Below are 18,248 nucleotides of genomic sequence, written 5' to 3'. Positions count from 1 at the left end.
AGTACAGAATGCGTACATATATAGCATTTTACTATTTGTAGAACAAGTACTATGAAACTACTAGAAGAATTTGCAATAACAAGTTTAGAGTGCAGATAACAAGTATGTCGGTTTTCCAATCGTGCGATCACAGACGATGTTATTTGCGTCAAATAAGACGATCGAGTCTGTGTTCGGTTCTGACAAAGATGATTAAGTTAATTGGACGTGTCAGAAAAAAAAAACTCATCAAATGACAAACTAAAAAAAATGTCATCAACAAAGTACACTCCCGTCTCAAAATGATAATCAATTGGAAATGGATTAACGTGCGATGGGATGAGTAAACTATTCGGCCTATGGCGATTTTAATTTACGTGCATTGTTCCATGCAAACAATCCAATGTCTGTGATATGCGCATGGCGACGTACACATCCTTCAAATGTATTTCCTTTGCCTACTATAATGGAATCCATAATAACAGCCTTGCTATTGCAATAGTGGATGATATCTACAGGCTTAGATATTCGCAAGATCTTTGGATAGGGATAGTTGGTCACCCAGAAATAAATTTTAGGGATCCTATATAAATACTGACTCCAGACCAGAAGGTGACACACGTAAGCTGTTGTCGAAATAAAAACAGTTCACAATTGTATTTACCGACCTTATCTCACGACTGCCTTGTTATTGGTGTCATTTACCGTCGAGTTGAACGCGGACATCTTGTTTGCGCACATGTGAACTAGAGTGCCCGTCAAGCGGAATTGAGAAGGATTATTAAAGTGACTTCATTCATGTGACATTTCCATGAATGTTGACGATAAAATTACATAACCCTTGTAAAAATTAACATCACTTAGTCGAATGTTGTGTGTTATGATATAGGTTGTTGCCGATCAGTAATCGACAATCAATACTCTCATAGGCGACAGTGGTTACGTCGAATAAATGTCGGTTACTTATAGCAAGATATTCACTAGTAATCAATAATTTTTGCGAAGATCATTTGCATTAACACCACCTCAAGGAATCAACCGCCTTACGGTTTAGAATAACATTAGAAATGGGCTCTGTCAAATTATTCACGTAGAGGATACGTCAGTCGTGTCACAAATACAACCCAATTTTGAACCATTAGATATAGCCTAAACACATTTTCAAATATAATAATAATTTAATTTACCTTAATCTAACCTGAATTGTATTCATCCTCAAAGAAACATTTACGTGAACTACGTTGGAAGTTACAAAAACGGGAAATGAATTAGTGACTCAATTCAAAATTCGCGAGATAGTTTTGAGTATAGTTTAAATGCATTTACACTCCAAATTGTCGGATTTCACCAAATAAAAAATCATATTCTGACATACACATTAACAAAATAATTTGATGACATTTTCACTGGAATAATGATGAATGTATTCACTTCTGAACAAGTCGGGCAGCTAAACACATCCCGTATATATATATATATATATATATATATATATATATACGTTCATGCATACTGTTATAAATGCTATTAATATACATCTGTCACCGTAACGCCATAAGTTACAGCGTGCCGTATTTTTGTGATATTTGACGGGGTATAGTCATCCTACAATTATAAGGAAATGCGAATTCCAAATATGGAATGATTACGCGCGTAAGCGTCCTCTAGTAAAACAAACATGGCTGCCACCAGGATTTGACCGAACTCCACACAAAGAAGTTCGCTGTTTCTGTTCTAAAGTTTTTGGATTTCGGCATTCCATGATGTATCCTCGTAATAACCTCATATTCTCTAATACATAACCGTTAGCTCAACAGCAAAATAGGTTCCAATTGAAATGTTTGGTAACTGCGTGATTCAAACATGATAATTTATTCAAGAACAAGCCTACCTTCACGAAAGGTTTCCAGATTAAAATATATTGGTGTTATATTTAGCTATGCAGACTATATATGGATAATTCTTTTGAAATATTAATAACAAATTGCAAAAGGAATTGGATGAGATATATCATGATGAAGCGATTAAAATGTCATTTTCAAGAAATTGATTCCTGGCAATACAAATACATTCGTTTTCTCATTAAAATGATTTTCAGAACTACGGTAATACCTTTTTTTTATGAGAATGAAATTGATTACATACAGAGTCTCAAGTTGTATTGATTCAATGGTAACAGCAAATGAGATATTTTGTTTTCTCTCGTATCACAGTATTGTAGCATTTGTAAACAATATACTTATTACTAAAATTGACAATATAAAACATGTGTGCTTGTTTCATTCGTAATTGATGAATCACATATACAATCTGAACACCTGAAGTATACAGAATTACTATTCAAATTTGTGACACTAATTCAAAAATTGTAGTTAATAAATTATTCAAATAATTAGGGACTGTGTCACGTGTTATTTAACTAATAATCTAGTGATTGTGTGTGTTATTTTAACACAGGTTACATAAATGGTGTCTGTGTTGAAATAATAATTAAGCATTCATGACATGCGCATTTAATAATCTGTGCGAACCAAAACAAAAAGCTCGCATGATTAAATTGTATACATAGATAATGTCGAATGTTTGATTAATTGGGAGAATCTGGAATCGGTACGAAGTGTAGCAAACGTTTATATAAACAGTGATATCCAGGTACCGCCTCGGTTCAATTTAGTGTAGTTTAATTGTAATTAGATTGCTCTAGCCTTAACAAATTTTACTTACAAAAAATAAAAAAAGCAGATTCCTAAAATCGCAATGTTCAAAATTGTTCAGATTCAATCTATGGCATGACCGATCGTTTAGAGGTGCACCATATGAGCGAGACACATTCACAATTCACATTGCTTAACAATCTGTTGCTGGCAGAGGCATTCCCTTTGTACGATGTATAATTCGTTCAGAAATGTGTAAGAGTTAGATATAGGCTAAATTCTTAACGTAATTCAATAACGTAAAATGTATCTTATATTAGTTGCCTATGTCCCCAGCCTACGGGATACAAGTTACCTAGCTTGGTCGCTTGCTAGCCACAGTGCCTTCACTGAGTTGTCAAAGCAGAATTCAGACTCTATCACGTAGTTATCTTATAGTTAATTCTGTAATAATAATAATCTCAAATGACCACGATATCTCTTGTTATGTTCTACGGTTCTAGCATATAGACTGCTGCAGAAGACATCATTTAGTGAATGTATACTTTGAGATGCAATAATAATTATCACATATTCGTCCACGTATTAAAGTATGTGTGTAAGCTGTGTGTATATTATTTGTTGGTTTGGTAACCAGACTGTCGTTACTTCTTGTTATGCTGTGTCTGCTATTGTATAACACCCTTATTTATTTACATTCTCGCGTCATCACTGTACGCATAGCAACGCCTTTGAAACGACGCTATTCAATATCCTATACATATAAATCCCAGATGCTTATATTGAGGTTTCATCCCGGATTAAGAAAAATGTAATACTATTATCAGACGTCAAGAAACAAGAAAAATATGAGTTTTTGTATACTAGTATCAAGTCAGGTTATAATTCAAATACTGTCAGATACGATGTGGAGTAAAACTGACGGAGAGATTATCGTTCTGAGGTTTCATTAATACAATGACTATTACAGTATCTTCTATATTCATTGTGTATTAACATATATTGATTAATGTATATAGAATGTTTTTTTTTCGTTATTTACATAGTTATGTATTTGTAAATGAGAAAAAAAAATAGAACACTGACGAGACATTGGTGTGTTGTGACTAATGATGCAAAGGTTAGATATCGTATGTGATTGAAACCGCCAAGTAAAGTACTGAACATAATATTTTTCTGAAGCACTGTCACGACGTAGTACATAGACCTCAAATAAAAATGTATTTATTTCAACTTGCTAATTTTAGAAAGAACACATTCTTATTGAATGTTCGTTATTTCTATTACTGCACAAAACTTCGGTTTCGGATCAAACTACGGAGGGAACATTATTTCCCTCCCTCGCAGAGTCAGAACTAACAAGCCTGAAATGGTAATGTGTAATAAAAAAAACGTATGAAGCAAATACATTTATACCGGTAATTTTAAAAGGCCGCATGGTCGGTGCAGCATTACAAATCCCAGAACACTCAGCGAGTGTGATATTAATTTTACTATATATATGAATTTGCCATATATATATGAACTTCCATTGTTGAAATATGGCAGATGGCGGAAAGCAGCGAGAAGCAGGACAAAATTGAAAGTTCTCACACAATGTCACTAACGAGCTGCTGTCTCTTTTATTAATTTGACACTATAGCAGTTATCAAAACCGCGTGAAGGTCAGAACTATCCCCACACCAAATAATTGACGCCATGTTAACTCCTAAATGAATACACCCGCTAATAAGTCAAGGTGTGCAAATGTAAAGTTAATGGCGCTGCAATTAACACTCCGCGCTTGACTTACAGTGTGTGATTGAGTGCCGTGTGCACGTTGCCGTGGTAACATATTCGGTCATTTAAATAAGCATGCACTGAAGGACGTCACCAATCTGTGAAAGGATATACAATAGATGATTTATAAGGCGACGTCAATGAGATAGAACCCTTTTCTTGGAATATAAAGGCCTAATTTATATTTGCAGTGACTTGGACGAGCATTGCAATTTATTAATGTCATGCTGTCCATTTCGATATATTTTAACGACTGTGGTTTGTATTGTGAAATGGAATGTCATAGAATTGCACATTCCAAACCAGTTTGACTCTCTTTCAGGTATGCCTTCAATATCCGTGTTATACAGATGGAATTCTGTTTACCATAAATACATTTTGGTAAAATGCTTAAACTGAACTGCACTTTGACAGCTGTATCTATGTACATCATGGTATAGAGCACACAAGTGACAGATATCGTAAATGAATGTCACTTGAACTCATGAGCTATCGTGATCTCGTCGCTTGTGAGACAGTCACGTGACGTAAGTTTGCCCATCATATAGGGTTTGTCAATCATATAGTGTTTGCCCATCATATAGGGCCATATAGGGTTCTATTTTGCATATCGAATCGACTACATAATTATTATTGTAATCGTAAATGAGACACTGTGTGTACAGAATTTAAACTACAATCTCTAAACGTAGGTTTATTGCAACTAATTCGTGACGTTGACGTTAATAGTAATGTGTAAAATATGAGGTTATTATGAGAATGCCACTATGTATGTACAAAGACAAGCATCGTCTCGAAGTGGAGATCGACTCGATCGTGTACTGTCCGAGTGCGTTCTATGTTGTATCATCGTAATAAATATACTATTACACAGTCTGAAAAAATACACAGTTTGTAAACACTGTCGTGTATTAATTCATATGAAGGGTGATAGACCGATCAACATGCATTTAGTCGTCGGCGAGTAAAATACCCCTTGACGAAATGCATGTGCAACAACACAGCGTGGAGAACTGCGTCAGCGCCACATGCTAACAGCAGTGACAAGATAAACACCAATGAATAGACTCAATTATAGAAAAAACTATAAATCAAATGACTCCGACGCGAGGCGTACTCATATCGATAATGACACGAAACGCTGCAGGTGTGTACCGCCACAAAGCCTGATCAAATGAGCTACCATAGAAACGCATACGTGGAAGAAGAAGAAACGTGCCACTCACACGATACTATTGAAATCATTAGTCATTATTAGGTTAATTACATGATTATGTTAATTGAAACACGTAATACAATTTTATTTTCTACAAAATTTGCCTTAAAGCATCAAAACCATTCTGTATCTAAATATATACTGGGATTGCTACTCACCAGGAGTGACAGGAGATATCCAATATGCTACGAGAACTCCACATAACCAGACGAGCATCACCTAAGAAGAATACAAATACATCAAGAGTTAGTTTGCAGTCTCTGACATTCGTCGATGACACCTAGTTGATGCAATCAATCTTCAAAGACAATTGATATTGTTTGTTCGGGAACAATAGTATTTAGCTGTGACATAACGTTTTGTAAATTTCATGAACGATTAATATTATTAATATTAATATGAAAACAATACCATTACATAGACTATTGTGCGATAATATTATACTATTATCGGGTGATGTTATGATAAGAGGTGATACCCACACAGCAGTTCTCAGCATAAATATATAAAACGCTTCTTTGTGAGGTAACATGGAATATTAGTTGAACAAGTAACAAGGGGAATAGTCATATCTTTATAAATGCCTTATTTAGCTCTAATGGAAAATACACAATGGTCAGCCTGACAACAATTGGGAATGTAGTTAATATTAATTCTATTGTCTGTTAATTACATAACGCTAATTCTGTCCTTAAATTAAAAACAATTGTACATATTGCCATTGTTCAATACTAAATACAGTATCTGTTCTCAGTTCCAAGTTTTTATGTTTTGGATATTATGTAATTATATATTTTAGTTTTTTTATAGTTATTTTATTTTTTTGTAAGAATAGTCGTAAAATATTAGAAGATGTGTCGAGTTATTTGTTCATGTTCTACCAATTATTTCTCATATTCATTTCATCTGTTCAATTGTTGTAATATGTAACATATATTCTATACTAAAATGTGTTGAATCATTAGTTTTGTTGTTCCCACCACTGCGTCTCGTATTTATAGAATATTATGTCGCAATCCCCAGAGAATAATTGGGAATTCTCAAATGAAATTAAATCTGGTCACCATATAACTAGAACAAAGAACTGAGCCATCTTGGTTATTTATAATATAAATATATTATAATATAATATAATATAAGTAACCAAAAACATTGGAAGTCACAAATTTATTACGCGACATTCGCATCAAAACTGTTAACTGCCTCAGCCACTGGGCTAACAACGTAGCTGGTTTCATTTAACGCGAACTTTTAATTAATTTAAACAATAACAGGCATCTATACTGTGATTTGGTTGCCATGGTAACAATTCTGTTGATGGTTTGAAGGTCAGCAAAATGGATATTAACACCTATGGGCACGCTCGAATGACACACACGCCTTATCTCAATGCTGTACCAGCATAGGAAAGTATAGAGTTCTTTCACTCAAATGCTACACGTGATGACAGAGACAAAGTATATTGACAATATCGAACACCGTATTTTAGCTTACATAATTGGATGGTTTAATCGGAAACTCTGGCGATGATTGAACACACAATAGATCAAAGCGTTATTTCTAGATCAAAGAGAGCGTATAAATCGAAAACGTGGGAACAAATTTGGAACGCTAGATCAAAGTTACATTCACATTATGAGCAATTTGTGCATCTTGACCAATATATACAAATCAAATGTTGAAATTTTCAACGAATTACGAGAAATTGGCCACACAATGAGAATTTTAGCTGACCTATTTGATTAAGTTAAATTTCCAAATTGGTGTTGCGACTTTAACTGCCATATATAATATGCGACTGCGACTACTGATAATGTAGTATGTTAAATACATTATAAGGCATATGTTACCAAATTTATATAACATGTCATTACAATATTTTGTCCTTGCGTGATGATACGGAATATGTAATCTTTATGACAGCCTCGTCTTGCTAACGTATTGAACTCCACAATTATTACCGCCACAATATTGGACAAAATGTATAAGATTTCTTATTGCTTGCATGTCTTGTAGTGTATTGCGTGAAACGTGACAGAAGTTCATAGTCAACATGTTAAAATATGGACATCATATATATCATATATAAACCTCGCCATTGTGGTAAATGTTCTTTATCACATATCGGCTGACATTGGGTTTTAACGATTTTTATACATACGTTGAATGATAGGTTTTAAAGGCACCACACATATTACTGCACAGAGAAACTCGTCATAACTTAGTCATATACACTAAAATGTATGAAGATAAAAGTGTCTTACCCCCATAGCGTTCCATGCAATACGATATGTAGTTCTACTTAATACGTAAATACGTGGGAGAAATAGAGATATAGCTGTCACTACGACCTATTGACCGACTGTCTTTGTGATGATACACCTAACGGGGACTGCGATAAGGGTATCCTGGCAGGAAAGCAAATACGCATCCCACTGCTTGATCACTAGCGTGGCCACTAGTGCCTCTCTTCAGACAGGTCGCTATGGAACAACATACAACAACATAGGGAGTTTTAGACAACGTCATCGATGTGCCACTCAGCCTCCCCTTGCGTGACTCGGTTCAGATTTTAGAATAAGTTGAGTTTCTAATATGAGCTGGAATATGGCGACTCTAACTTGCCATGATGTTTTGAAATTATTGTCAATATTGTATTCAAGGACATCATAACTGAATATGCAAATAAGAGGACATGCGTTGTGAGGGGTAATAACAATAACGCGGTACATCGTTAAAATCTGTTCTCAACTAGCCTTTGTGCGCCTTTCTCTTACATTTACTGGTTGCTTAAATGCGTCATAATTGGGAATATTTTCAATGGCATTCCCTGTAATGAATTCGCGCTTGTCCATTTATGCTGAAGGCAACTATATAATGTGTTAAATACTGAAATAGTCAACACTAATGTCATTTCTGTGAGATAAAAGCTTCTTCCTTATTCATATACAAAAGAATTCACCAATACAATTGGTTTTACATTCTTAGTGGCAAGAAGATATTCACATTTCCCACGCGTCTTTCCTCTTCCCTGCATTGTAATAGAATTTTTTTAATTGACGCGTAATTTATTGCATCCATCGGATACGCATGTTCTTCCGTATTATTGACAGCAGTTCAACATAGATCGCGAAGTATACAGACGGAGTGCCTTTGAACGTCGTTTTAGGAATGCTTCCTTTCCTGCATTGTACTAAACGTCATAACTATGTAGACAATCGCGTTGAATAATCGACCAAATTTTGAACAAACCTAATATTCATACCAAGCACTTCATATTTTTGTATACAAAATATTATTTAAATAGTTACATATTTACTTTTAGTTGTAAGCGTTGACATTTCCTGCAACTGTAGTAACGTCTAATAGTCATCATATCAACTCGCATTGTTATCAGTTGTCATAGTGATACAAATGTCGTGGTGAGCATAATTAGCTCGAGTAGTTTTATCCCGTTTCCTTTGAAATGTTCACGTTGGATTAGTGATGTATATTTATTACAAGCTTTTACGGTACAGACATGTACATTTTGAAAACTTTAACATGAAGACGAACAAGATTCAGTGTAAATAAAATACAATCAATATGCGTGCGATTGCAACTTGCAGTGAGTCCGTGAATACAATTTTTACAGTTCGATACTATTAAACCATACAAAACCTATACATATAGTCTCGCCAGAACGTCCGTATCTTTGTCACAAGCATAAAACAACCTGGGTAAATAACTAGTATGACATTTCCTATATATTAAAGCACATTTGAAAAGTATCTGTAATATTAACACAACATGCGGCAAAGAGAGGTATATCGAAGCAGAAAGATGGTAACTTATTACTAAGACTTCTACTATATTGACAAAATATACTAAAGATAACCATTAGTAAATGATACTTATATTAATTTCGAATCAGTTTCTTATTTTCAATGTTTGTGAACAAGATGATGAATGCCAAACTTTTTTCTTCTGACCTTTTTATCTATGTGCACATTTTAATTTCAAATTCAAACCTGACCCACATATCCTTTAATAAATCAACTCTTATCACTGTTCAAATCTCACTGTTGTTACGCATGTTGTGATCGGTCAAATAACATCGAATGCTGGATTGCTATATCACATGGATGACGTCTCTGAAATTACTGTGCGTAACAAACTGTCGTCGCTGCACTGCTACTGTCCCGGCCGCTGTTGCTTTCGGGGTAGTTTTCATAATAAGTAAGATATTCCATTTCAATTCTTAGGATATTCTTTATATGAAGCAAATATGTACCATGTTATTGATGATGCCTCGGCTCTGACATCATCTATATTATGGTCATGACCACCATCCCTTCGACAGGCAGCAAATCGTGATATCGCCTCACAAACATGTGTTATTATTCAAATAACGTACGGTCATGAGCCATTGGTGTGTGTGTGATTGTGTGTGTTTTTTTAAATATACAAAAGCCGCTTCTGATCAATTATTGTTGGCACTCGAGGAAAACACGAGATAAGAAACTTCCGAAGAGTGTCAGGAGATTAGCCAAAAAAAAAATTGGATAGCGTAAATAGCTTAATTTGAGTGGAAAATGTTATGAACAAATGTTTTGTTGTCGGAATGGGAATGGTTGATACTAAGATGCATTCATATTTGCGATAAGGGAAACCTATATCACTGAAATCATAATTCATCCTCTATGTGTGTTCCTTTAAACTTTACTTTTATCAATATAGCGAAAAACAAGTTGAACAATGATAGTATTTCTATGTATTTCATCAATTAGATTGTGTGTATTAATAATAAATGGACGATAAACAGAAAATCCAAAATAATAATCAAATATTTAGAGGTTGTGGTCAATATTCGTTTTATCACATCTCATTGCCGTATCACATATTGAAGGTTATTAAAATCGACTGTTCGCCGCTATCAAGGTTACAGGACAATGATCACGTGTGAATTATTGACCGCTACCAAGGTTACGAGATGTAATACGGGTCATATTTAGGTAATTTATATTTAAATGACACAACTAGGTACAACGAGTTAAACAACCAGTGCGGGGCCAAGCATATTATACTATAGCGCTATAATAAACATAATATTTATTTTGATGGTGTGATACGTGAGTAAACACCCAAAAAAAGAAAGACGATTTCGAAAGTTTATATTGACATGAAAATTTGTTTTTTCTCGATACAATTCAAAAACCTACATTAATAAAACTCTCCCACGTTATCCTTTGAAAACATTTGTTTGCAGCCTAATTTCCTCAAAAAGGTCGTCAAAAAAATATAGAGTGAGTGTCATCGTCGACGTCAGCATAAGCACAAATCAGATATGATTACCAGTGTCCAAATTTCATGCGACAATAGCACATGACAAAAATATGATTACTAATATTAATATCAACTATCGGTGGTCGTGATTTGGATTGGAAATTATCGCCCACTGATGCGTTTCTATCACCCAAAATTGGTAAATGATTCGTGAATGTACGGAAATATTTGTCTTATTGGCCTGTGATAAAAGGTTGGTCGACAAAATTGATATTCATATTGTTTTTTTAATGTGGTGAAATGAAACCATAAGATAACACGAATATCATATTCGTTACCTTCAAAATAAGATTAACTAAACTCGAACAGGTATGATTTCTTTATGGTGTCCCATAAATACGATAGTACATCACTCGTAGCTACGTTTGCAATAACAAACTACATTTTCCTAGGTAAAATAGATTTCAACATATGAATTTCATTATTAAATTGACACTGACACTGGGGAAATATTCTAATGGGAAATATATTACTATTATATTCAGGTCACTCATTGTACATCCTTGCGTATTGGTCGTTTTTATGTAAAAATTATACAGTTATTCCGCGATCGTTTTTGTGCGCAACATCAAATACTAAGAAACTTGTAAACAACACACCTGAAACAAAAAAATAATTAAACAACGATATGAAATGATCTAATAATAATTGCATACTAGATTTTTCTTAAAGTAAAGTCGGAATGACGCCGACAGAAAAAAGTATGAGTGCGAGGTTCTATTATTCAGTAGTTATTGACTTTTCGACTAAGTGACTAGTAAAAACGACACTGTCTTGGTTGTTGACTGAATCATGTTAGTTTATATCATTGTATTTTATTCGCTGGAAAAACAATAATGTCCTTTTGTTTTCATATTACAATTATATAATCGTCATTATTCCGAGGTTAGTATTGCTAACTAAACTTTGAAAAAAAATAATATCCACAAATCTTGAAGATTTTATTGAGACGCGCTCAGATGACTCAAACATAACAGGCTATAGTTCACATATACGTGATGTATATGAAACGATGATGAGATGGTTTGAGATTTGTTATTATCGTTCCAACTAAGTATGCTATGCAACAGCCGAGAGATACAGTGAATCATAGCAATTGTTATTACCCTATCAAAAATAGTTGAAACAAAGAATAATATAAGAAAGTGATGTCTACAGTTAGAAGGTAAATTCTCGTCACTGCAATACCCAGATGAATCGCCCTTTTCTGATAGATGACTTGAATTAACGTCACATCTGATTGATCACATACCGATCATTGGAACTGATGGATAACCAGATCTTGCCGCTATCATTTAGCTTTAGGGAGCAAGATCCGATTAGAAAAAGAATAGAAATGGATTGTTAAATGTCTAATAGTACCCTGGGTAAAGTCGACTAGCACTCTGTCTACCGTGCTCCCATTAACGTTATCACTCCTATATTCACTCCAGTATTCAAGCGCACTATATAGAATCGTTTTATGATAAAATAAGTTTAACAATCTTTCTGTGAATGTCATAATTCTTAATACATAATTCTACTACACGTGTATTCAAACTATCTTTTTGAGGTAGTATGTTATAGGGTAAGGGAAGCGCGTTTTCTATATCGTTGTATTGCATGAGTGCATTTTATAGATAATTAGTTCTATATATATATTCATACTATTCAGCCCTTTTCTCATGGGAATGAAAAACAAACAAATGATTTACTCTATTCACTCTGTAGACGCCAAGTTATATATCGTTTTTTATGTTTGTTTCTGCCATTGACACTGACTACAATCAACCAGCTTCAAATTTACACTCAGGCAACATACAATTCCACTCTCTCAGGTCTTCTTATTAAGCATGCACCCATCAAGAAATGCATTATCACAGTTCGACTAGACACCAGTCTTGTCACATTTTTTAATTATCAAACAGTGACATATTTTGCTCTGTGCTAACATGATTCTAAAAGTGGCATACGGGATTGAAAACACCGACGACAAGTTAAATCGTAGCTGAAAATATTTGATAGCAAGTTTTCTACATATCCTTGGCACAAATATCATGATTATGTACTTATAACTATAATGCGATCTTGTAATGACCTTCTTTGAACGCATCGGTCATGCTTATCTATTAGCTAATGCTGTTTAGCCTTTTTTGAATACGTACGTTTCAATATGACCTACAGACAGGATTGTCTCACTGCACAATGGTGTCGCATAATGTATTCCCGGGGTGTTTAATTTAATCATGAAAATAACCTTTAGTGAGAATCATCAATATTATATTCACACGTGGGCGAATATAATGCGTATCTTTGTTGCATTCACAATGCATTGTGCAATGAGGTCAATCGTCACTGTATTTATGAATCTATGTAAATATGAGCCTGTAAACGCAATATAACTAAGGCTTACCTATGTTGTGGTGTGCATTTCTGACAGAACAGATCTCATTTTGATTTAGTTAAGCTTTGGAACGAATGCTGTATCACGTATCTGATTAAAAACGATTGTCGGACACGATTTTATAGAAGATTATGATTTCGAGTCGCTCGGCGCAGAATGTATACAGAAACTCAATTTGTTTTTCGTCAAAGCTAGGTCGTTGTGATAATACCGCCTTAGTTACGGTATAATTGTGATATACTTTAGGCATGCTTAAAATATGTTCATATTGGGTTACGTACTGGGTTCGAATTTTAACAAGATTGCTAATTATATATTTGAATGTTATTGGTTTCACTTATCGGCCGTCAAAATAACACGCCAACGGTGAAATATGTGTATTTGTGGCAGACACGCGTGTAAATAAATGATAGAAATAACATCAAAGTGACGGAAATAAAACACCAGTAGCTCAGGCAACTTTATTTATCCATAATAAATATTATGATGTACACAATACAATCTATATTGACTGGATTCAGCCTGTGGGGCTCTCGGTCGTACTAGCGATGTTTAGATGAGATTACGAAGCGAGCTGGAAAGCTGAAACTGGAACCTTCGGTATGTAAACTTTATTTTATTTTATGTTGTGCCCATTTGCTTTTCTGTTTAAAACACTCTTTACCACACACGTCACTTTACATTGAATCTTGAAACACTTTATAAGTTACCCTGTCAAATATGTGGTACTTTCACATGCTCAATTGCTTTCGTGCATTCCTTCTCGCTTTTGTCTGAGATATTTGTGTTTGTTGCTCACTCGTGGTAATCTAATCTAATCTAATCTAATTCAATCTAATCTAATCTAAATTAATTTAATCTAATCTAATCTAATCTAATATGATCTAAGTTAATCTAACATAACCAAAGAAAAGGCACAATCCAGTCTAGTCTAGTTTTATCTAATCTAAATCTAATAGCGCGATGGGCACTTATATATCCTACGATGGGATACTTTTAGATTTTTAGAAATCCCTAGTCTCACGCAGAATGCTTTGCGTATGCTGTTACATGGTATACAATTATAGAGTAATTTAAAGGCAACACTTGCTAAATATAACTGGCAACGATCGTCGTGACTGTGTAAAATATGTGTAGAAAAGAACTACAAATAACAAAGTAAAAAACACCTGTACATGCTACAAAACGAAACTAGAGTTTCAAATGTGACTGGGACAAGCACTATTCAAAATCGTATTTGAAAAAAGAAAGTGTGAGATAAGCCTTAATCTTCTTTTTTCCTGGAATGTATTTTTTCGCAATTGAACAATCCAAATGTATGATATTGAAATCAGAAAATGTTCTCCCGTGAGAAATATCTTTTTCTAAGCATGAATGTATAGCACCAATGTATAGAAATTGAGCATGTGAAGGAACTCAAAGTTATAATAAGTTTCGTGATTACTATCGATAAGAGCCGCTGCATTGAGCCGGAATCACAATAAACTCACTGGCGTGATAGTTACGATTGGAGTTCTCTGCATAATTGCAATCCCAATCTTCTTACAATGAAGCGCAACGAACTAAACTAATATTTGATTACTTGCTTCTTAGAGTCAACAATGCAGAAGAGCAATACAACATGAGTAGAAGAGTATAGTTGTTGATATTCGTTATCAACAGCTGACCTCAAGTCAGTTTGCAGATCAATATATATATATAATCAGACCAATAACATGTTTACGACTTTTATAAAATTTCTTATACCATTGGAACCCGTCTTATTTTACAATTTCACTATAATACCGAATTTCAATGGAATTATTTTTAGTGTACACAAGTCTCAATCGATCAGCAGTCAGTCTGTTTATTTCTTCCAGTAAGGATCTAATAATATTATTGCAGATTATTTGTATACTTACCAACAAAAGCAGTTTCGTTATATGACGTTATAGGATTTTAAAACATTGTATTAAATATCTTTCATTATCGTACAGCTGTGGTATTTTTTATTGCAAACATATAGAAATTATCAACATTATCATTGTGTAAGCTCACACAGAATCAATGTCATTGGTCCTCATAAGCAAAGACTAACTTATAAACATCTTGAGCAGATTAATATGCGTATATACAGTTTACAACAGATGCATGTACATGTAAAGCTGTCGTGGCGACTGCGCAATTCGCATTCTGATATACCCTTAATAGTAACAGTTAAAAGTTTCAAAATTATATGTGAATTACAATTCTCACTATGAAATGTTAACGAAATGTACGTATTTTCCCCTTAAATTGGTATATTGCGCATTCGATTTTATAGCTAAGCCCGCATGACCTTTTTTAACCACAAGAGAAGGCTGTATAAAAACGCAAAAGTAAAATCATAAAAAAACTACAAAACAGTTCTGCAAATAACTATTGCATGTTGTTCGTGTGGAATTATGAAGTAACCCAGGGTCACGTATAATTGATAGACAGAATTGACATTAAAATGAAAATAGCGTCATAACTGGAATCAACATGTTAATTTATTGTATCACAATGATACCTAAAAAGTGACTGATGCGATCTCAATCAGTGTTATACATCATGGAAGTATTAATAGTGTTACCACCACTACATTAGTTAGTTAGTTATTTTCAGTTCAATTGCTACGCCGGCTCTGCAGTACAACAGGGCGAATAATGTAATATATTATTATATAATTCCACATATAAATGGCTCAACTGTTTAAAAACAGTGAAGAGACTTGAAATAAACAATACTTAACGGTATTACATGTTCGGTTTGGTAATGATGATTTATGTAGACACAGAATTCTGCATTAAAATTTGATATAAGCACTTCACTGTTTTTAACTTTTTATTCATCGTACTCAAATAATTATGCTACAGAACATATTGTGACACACGCCTCCCGTCTAGACACAATCACTGGTCGTCTGTTGAAAACAGCATTAAAAAGACCATGAATGTAAATAATATGCAAATCATATGTAGTGATTTGGGTGTTAGTTGTTTATTGGTTTAGCGACCAATCGAAATACCGGGATCACGACTGAATCGGCGAAATATATTTCCCATTTTGATTGAATTCCGCTCTTGAAAGTTTACTTAATATCCTAAAAGTCGAAAAATATCCTAATTCAGACACATTCTTCTTATGAAACATTCATAATAAGTATTTTGTAAACCAAGCTGATTGGGAAAACCTGGTCACGCAGACTACAATGAATCACAATATACTCATATATAGATATGAATATGTGTCTTCCCGATGGGAAACAAATGTTCATATACCTCCCAGTTGCAGTTAATATTTTTTTTAATTTTGCGTACGTGTATGATAAGAGGGAAGGGACTCAAGAAATTAACCATGTCAGGTAAATGTATAATACAAGTACACATAATGAAAACGTCCAGTTGCTAAGTTATTAATGATGATGCCTGAATGCTCATGTAAATCGGTTGGACTAATTACGGAAATCGATGAATAATTTCACAAATAACATTGGCACCAATTATATATAAAATAGGCCCATACCCGAGTAATCAGATAATTTGGCTAGTCAGTGACCATGCCTTCTAGTTACGATATAAGAGCATGAAGCAGAACAAATTAGCTCTACTGTAAAAGACGCCAACTCTACGGTTACCATGACAAATTCCGAATACGATAACAAGCTGAGTATCTCAAGTTTTATTAAACACAGCTATTTCAATAAAAAACTATTTAATGAGGAATAAATATCCTAAAACTCGTAAAATATCCTAATTCCGACACATTCTTCTAATGAAACATTCATAATAACATTGATACGACATCTTTAAACATTTTAAACAAGTCGACGTATTGAAAATGGTTTTCGAATTCTGTTGTTTATTGACATCGCGGGTATACGTGACTAGTTACGTCTACGCGTGCCTACGTGTAACGCCATTACATTTAGTTATTTGGAAGGAAACAACTGCTGTACATTTTATTGAATCGTAAGATTTGATATAAGCACTTCACCGTTTCCAACTTTTTAGTCATCGTTACTCAAATAATTATGCAACAAAACCGATTGTGACACACGCCTCCTCACAGGACACATTCATTGACCATCTGTTAGAAAAACAGCATTAACAAGACCATGAATAAGATGCAAATCATATGTAGTGATTTGAGTGTTAGTTGTTTGTAGGTTTAGCGTCGAAATACCGGGATCACGACTGAATCGGCGAAATATATTTCCTATTTTCATTGAATTCCGCTCTTGAAAGTTTACTTAATATGACGTGCTGAAAATGAAACCACGATTAGATCTAGTATTGCGGCTTAGATACATTTATGTGGTTAAATGCTACTACAAAGAAATAAACTGACTCTACAAATGAAAATTCGATGTTCACTGTCCGCAAACTTTCCCGTTTATCGTTAGATTACTAATGTCCGTGCGCTGTGGGCGCAATGCTCCCGGTATGATTTAGTCATTTGGAATCATTATGTTTCTCCCCTATCACATGTTCAGTGTTTCTGATTTAGAAAGATATAATCTAAAAACTTTCCGCGCAAATTCCTAACGGGGGTGCTAAGCATATATCAGTTGAAAGATAATGCATGGATCGCTCGTCGATGATGAACATCTGAATGGATAGTGGCGTTTTATTCAACAGACCGTTTTTATGATAGTAAGCTAATTTCAGTTCTTCTTGGGATAGCGTATGTGAAAGAAACCCCGTAGAGATAATGACACTGGAATTACAAGAATGTCATAGTTCATGTTCTCATTTGAATACTATTCCCGCCGAGACACCTGCTCGATGTAATTGAAGTAAAATAAAATTATATTGGATAACTGTGATGTTAATTAACTCTCATCTCTCATATTGCAAATTGTTGAGATGACTATATTCCGAGGCATGCCTACTGTAATCTGGGTCAAATC

General features: G+C 34.2%; 1 protein-coding gene across 1 annotated transcript in view; it reads right to left on the bottom strand.

Annotated features, from left to right (window-relative positions):
* The window catches only part of LOC100374391 (cadherin EGF LAG seven-pass G-type receptor 2-like), a 71,337-nt gene that overhangs the window by 28,383 nt on the left and 24,706 nt on the right, over nt 1-18,248 (bottom strand). The window contains exon 3 of the mRNA XM_085499018.1: nt 5,787-5,847. Coding sequence (XP_085355144.1) covers nt 5,787-5,847 — 61 coding nt within the window. The remainder of the gene's footprint in view (nt 1-5,786; nt 5,848-18,248) is intronic.

This window comes from Saccoglossus kowalevskii, chromosome 5 (genome assembly GCF_978046115.1).
Source record: "Saccoglossus kowalevskii chromosome 5, keSacKowa6.1, whole genome shotgun sequence".
NCBI classification, from domain to species: Eukaryota; Metazoa; Hemichordata; class Enteropneusta; family Harrimaniidae; genus Saccoglossus; species Saccoglossus kowalevskii.
This window is presented reverse-complemented; position numbering and strand designations above follow the sequence as displayed.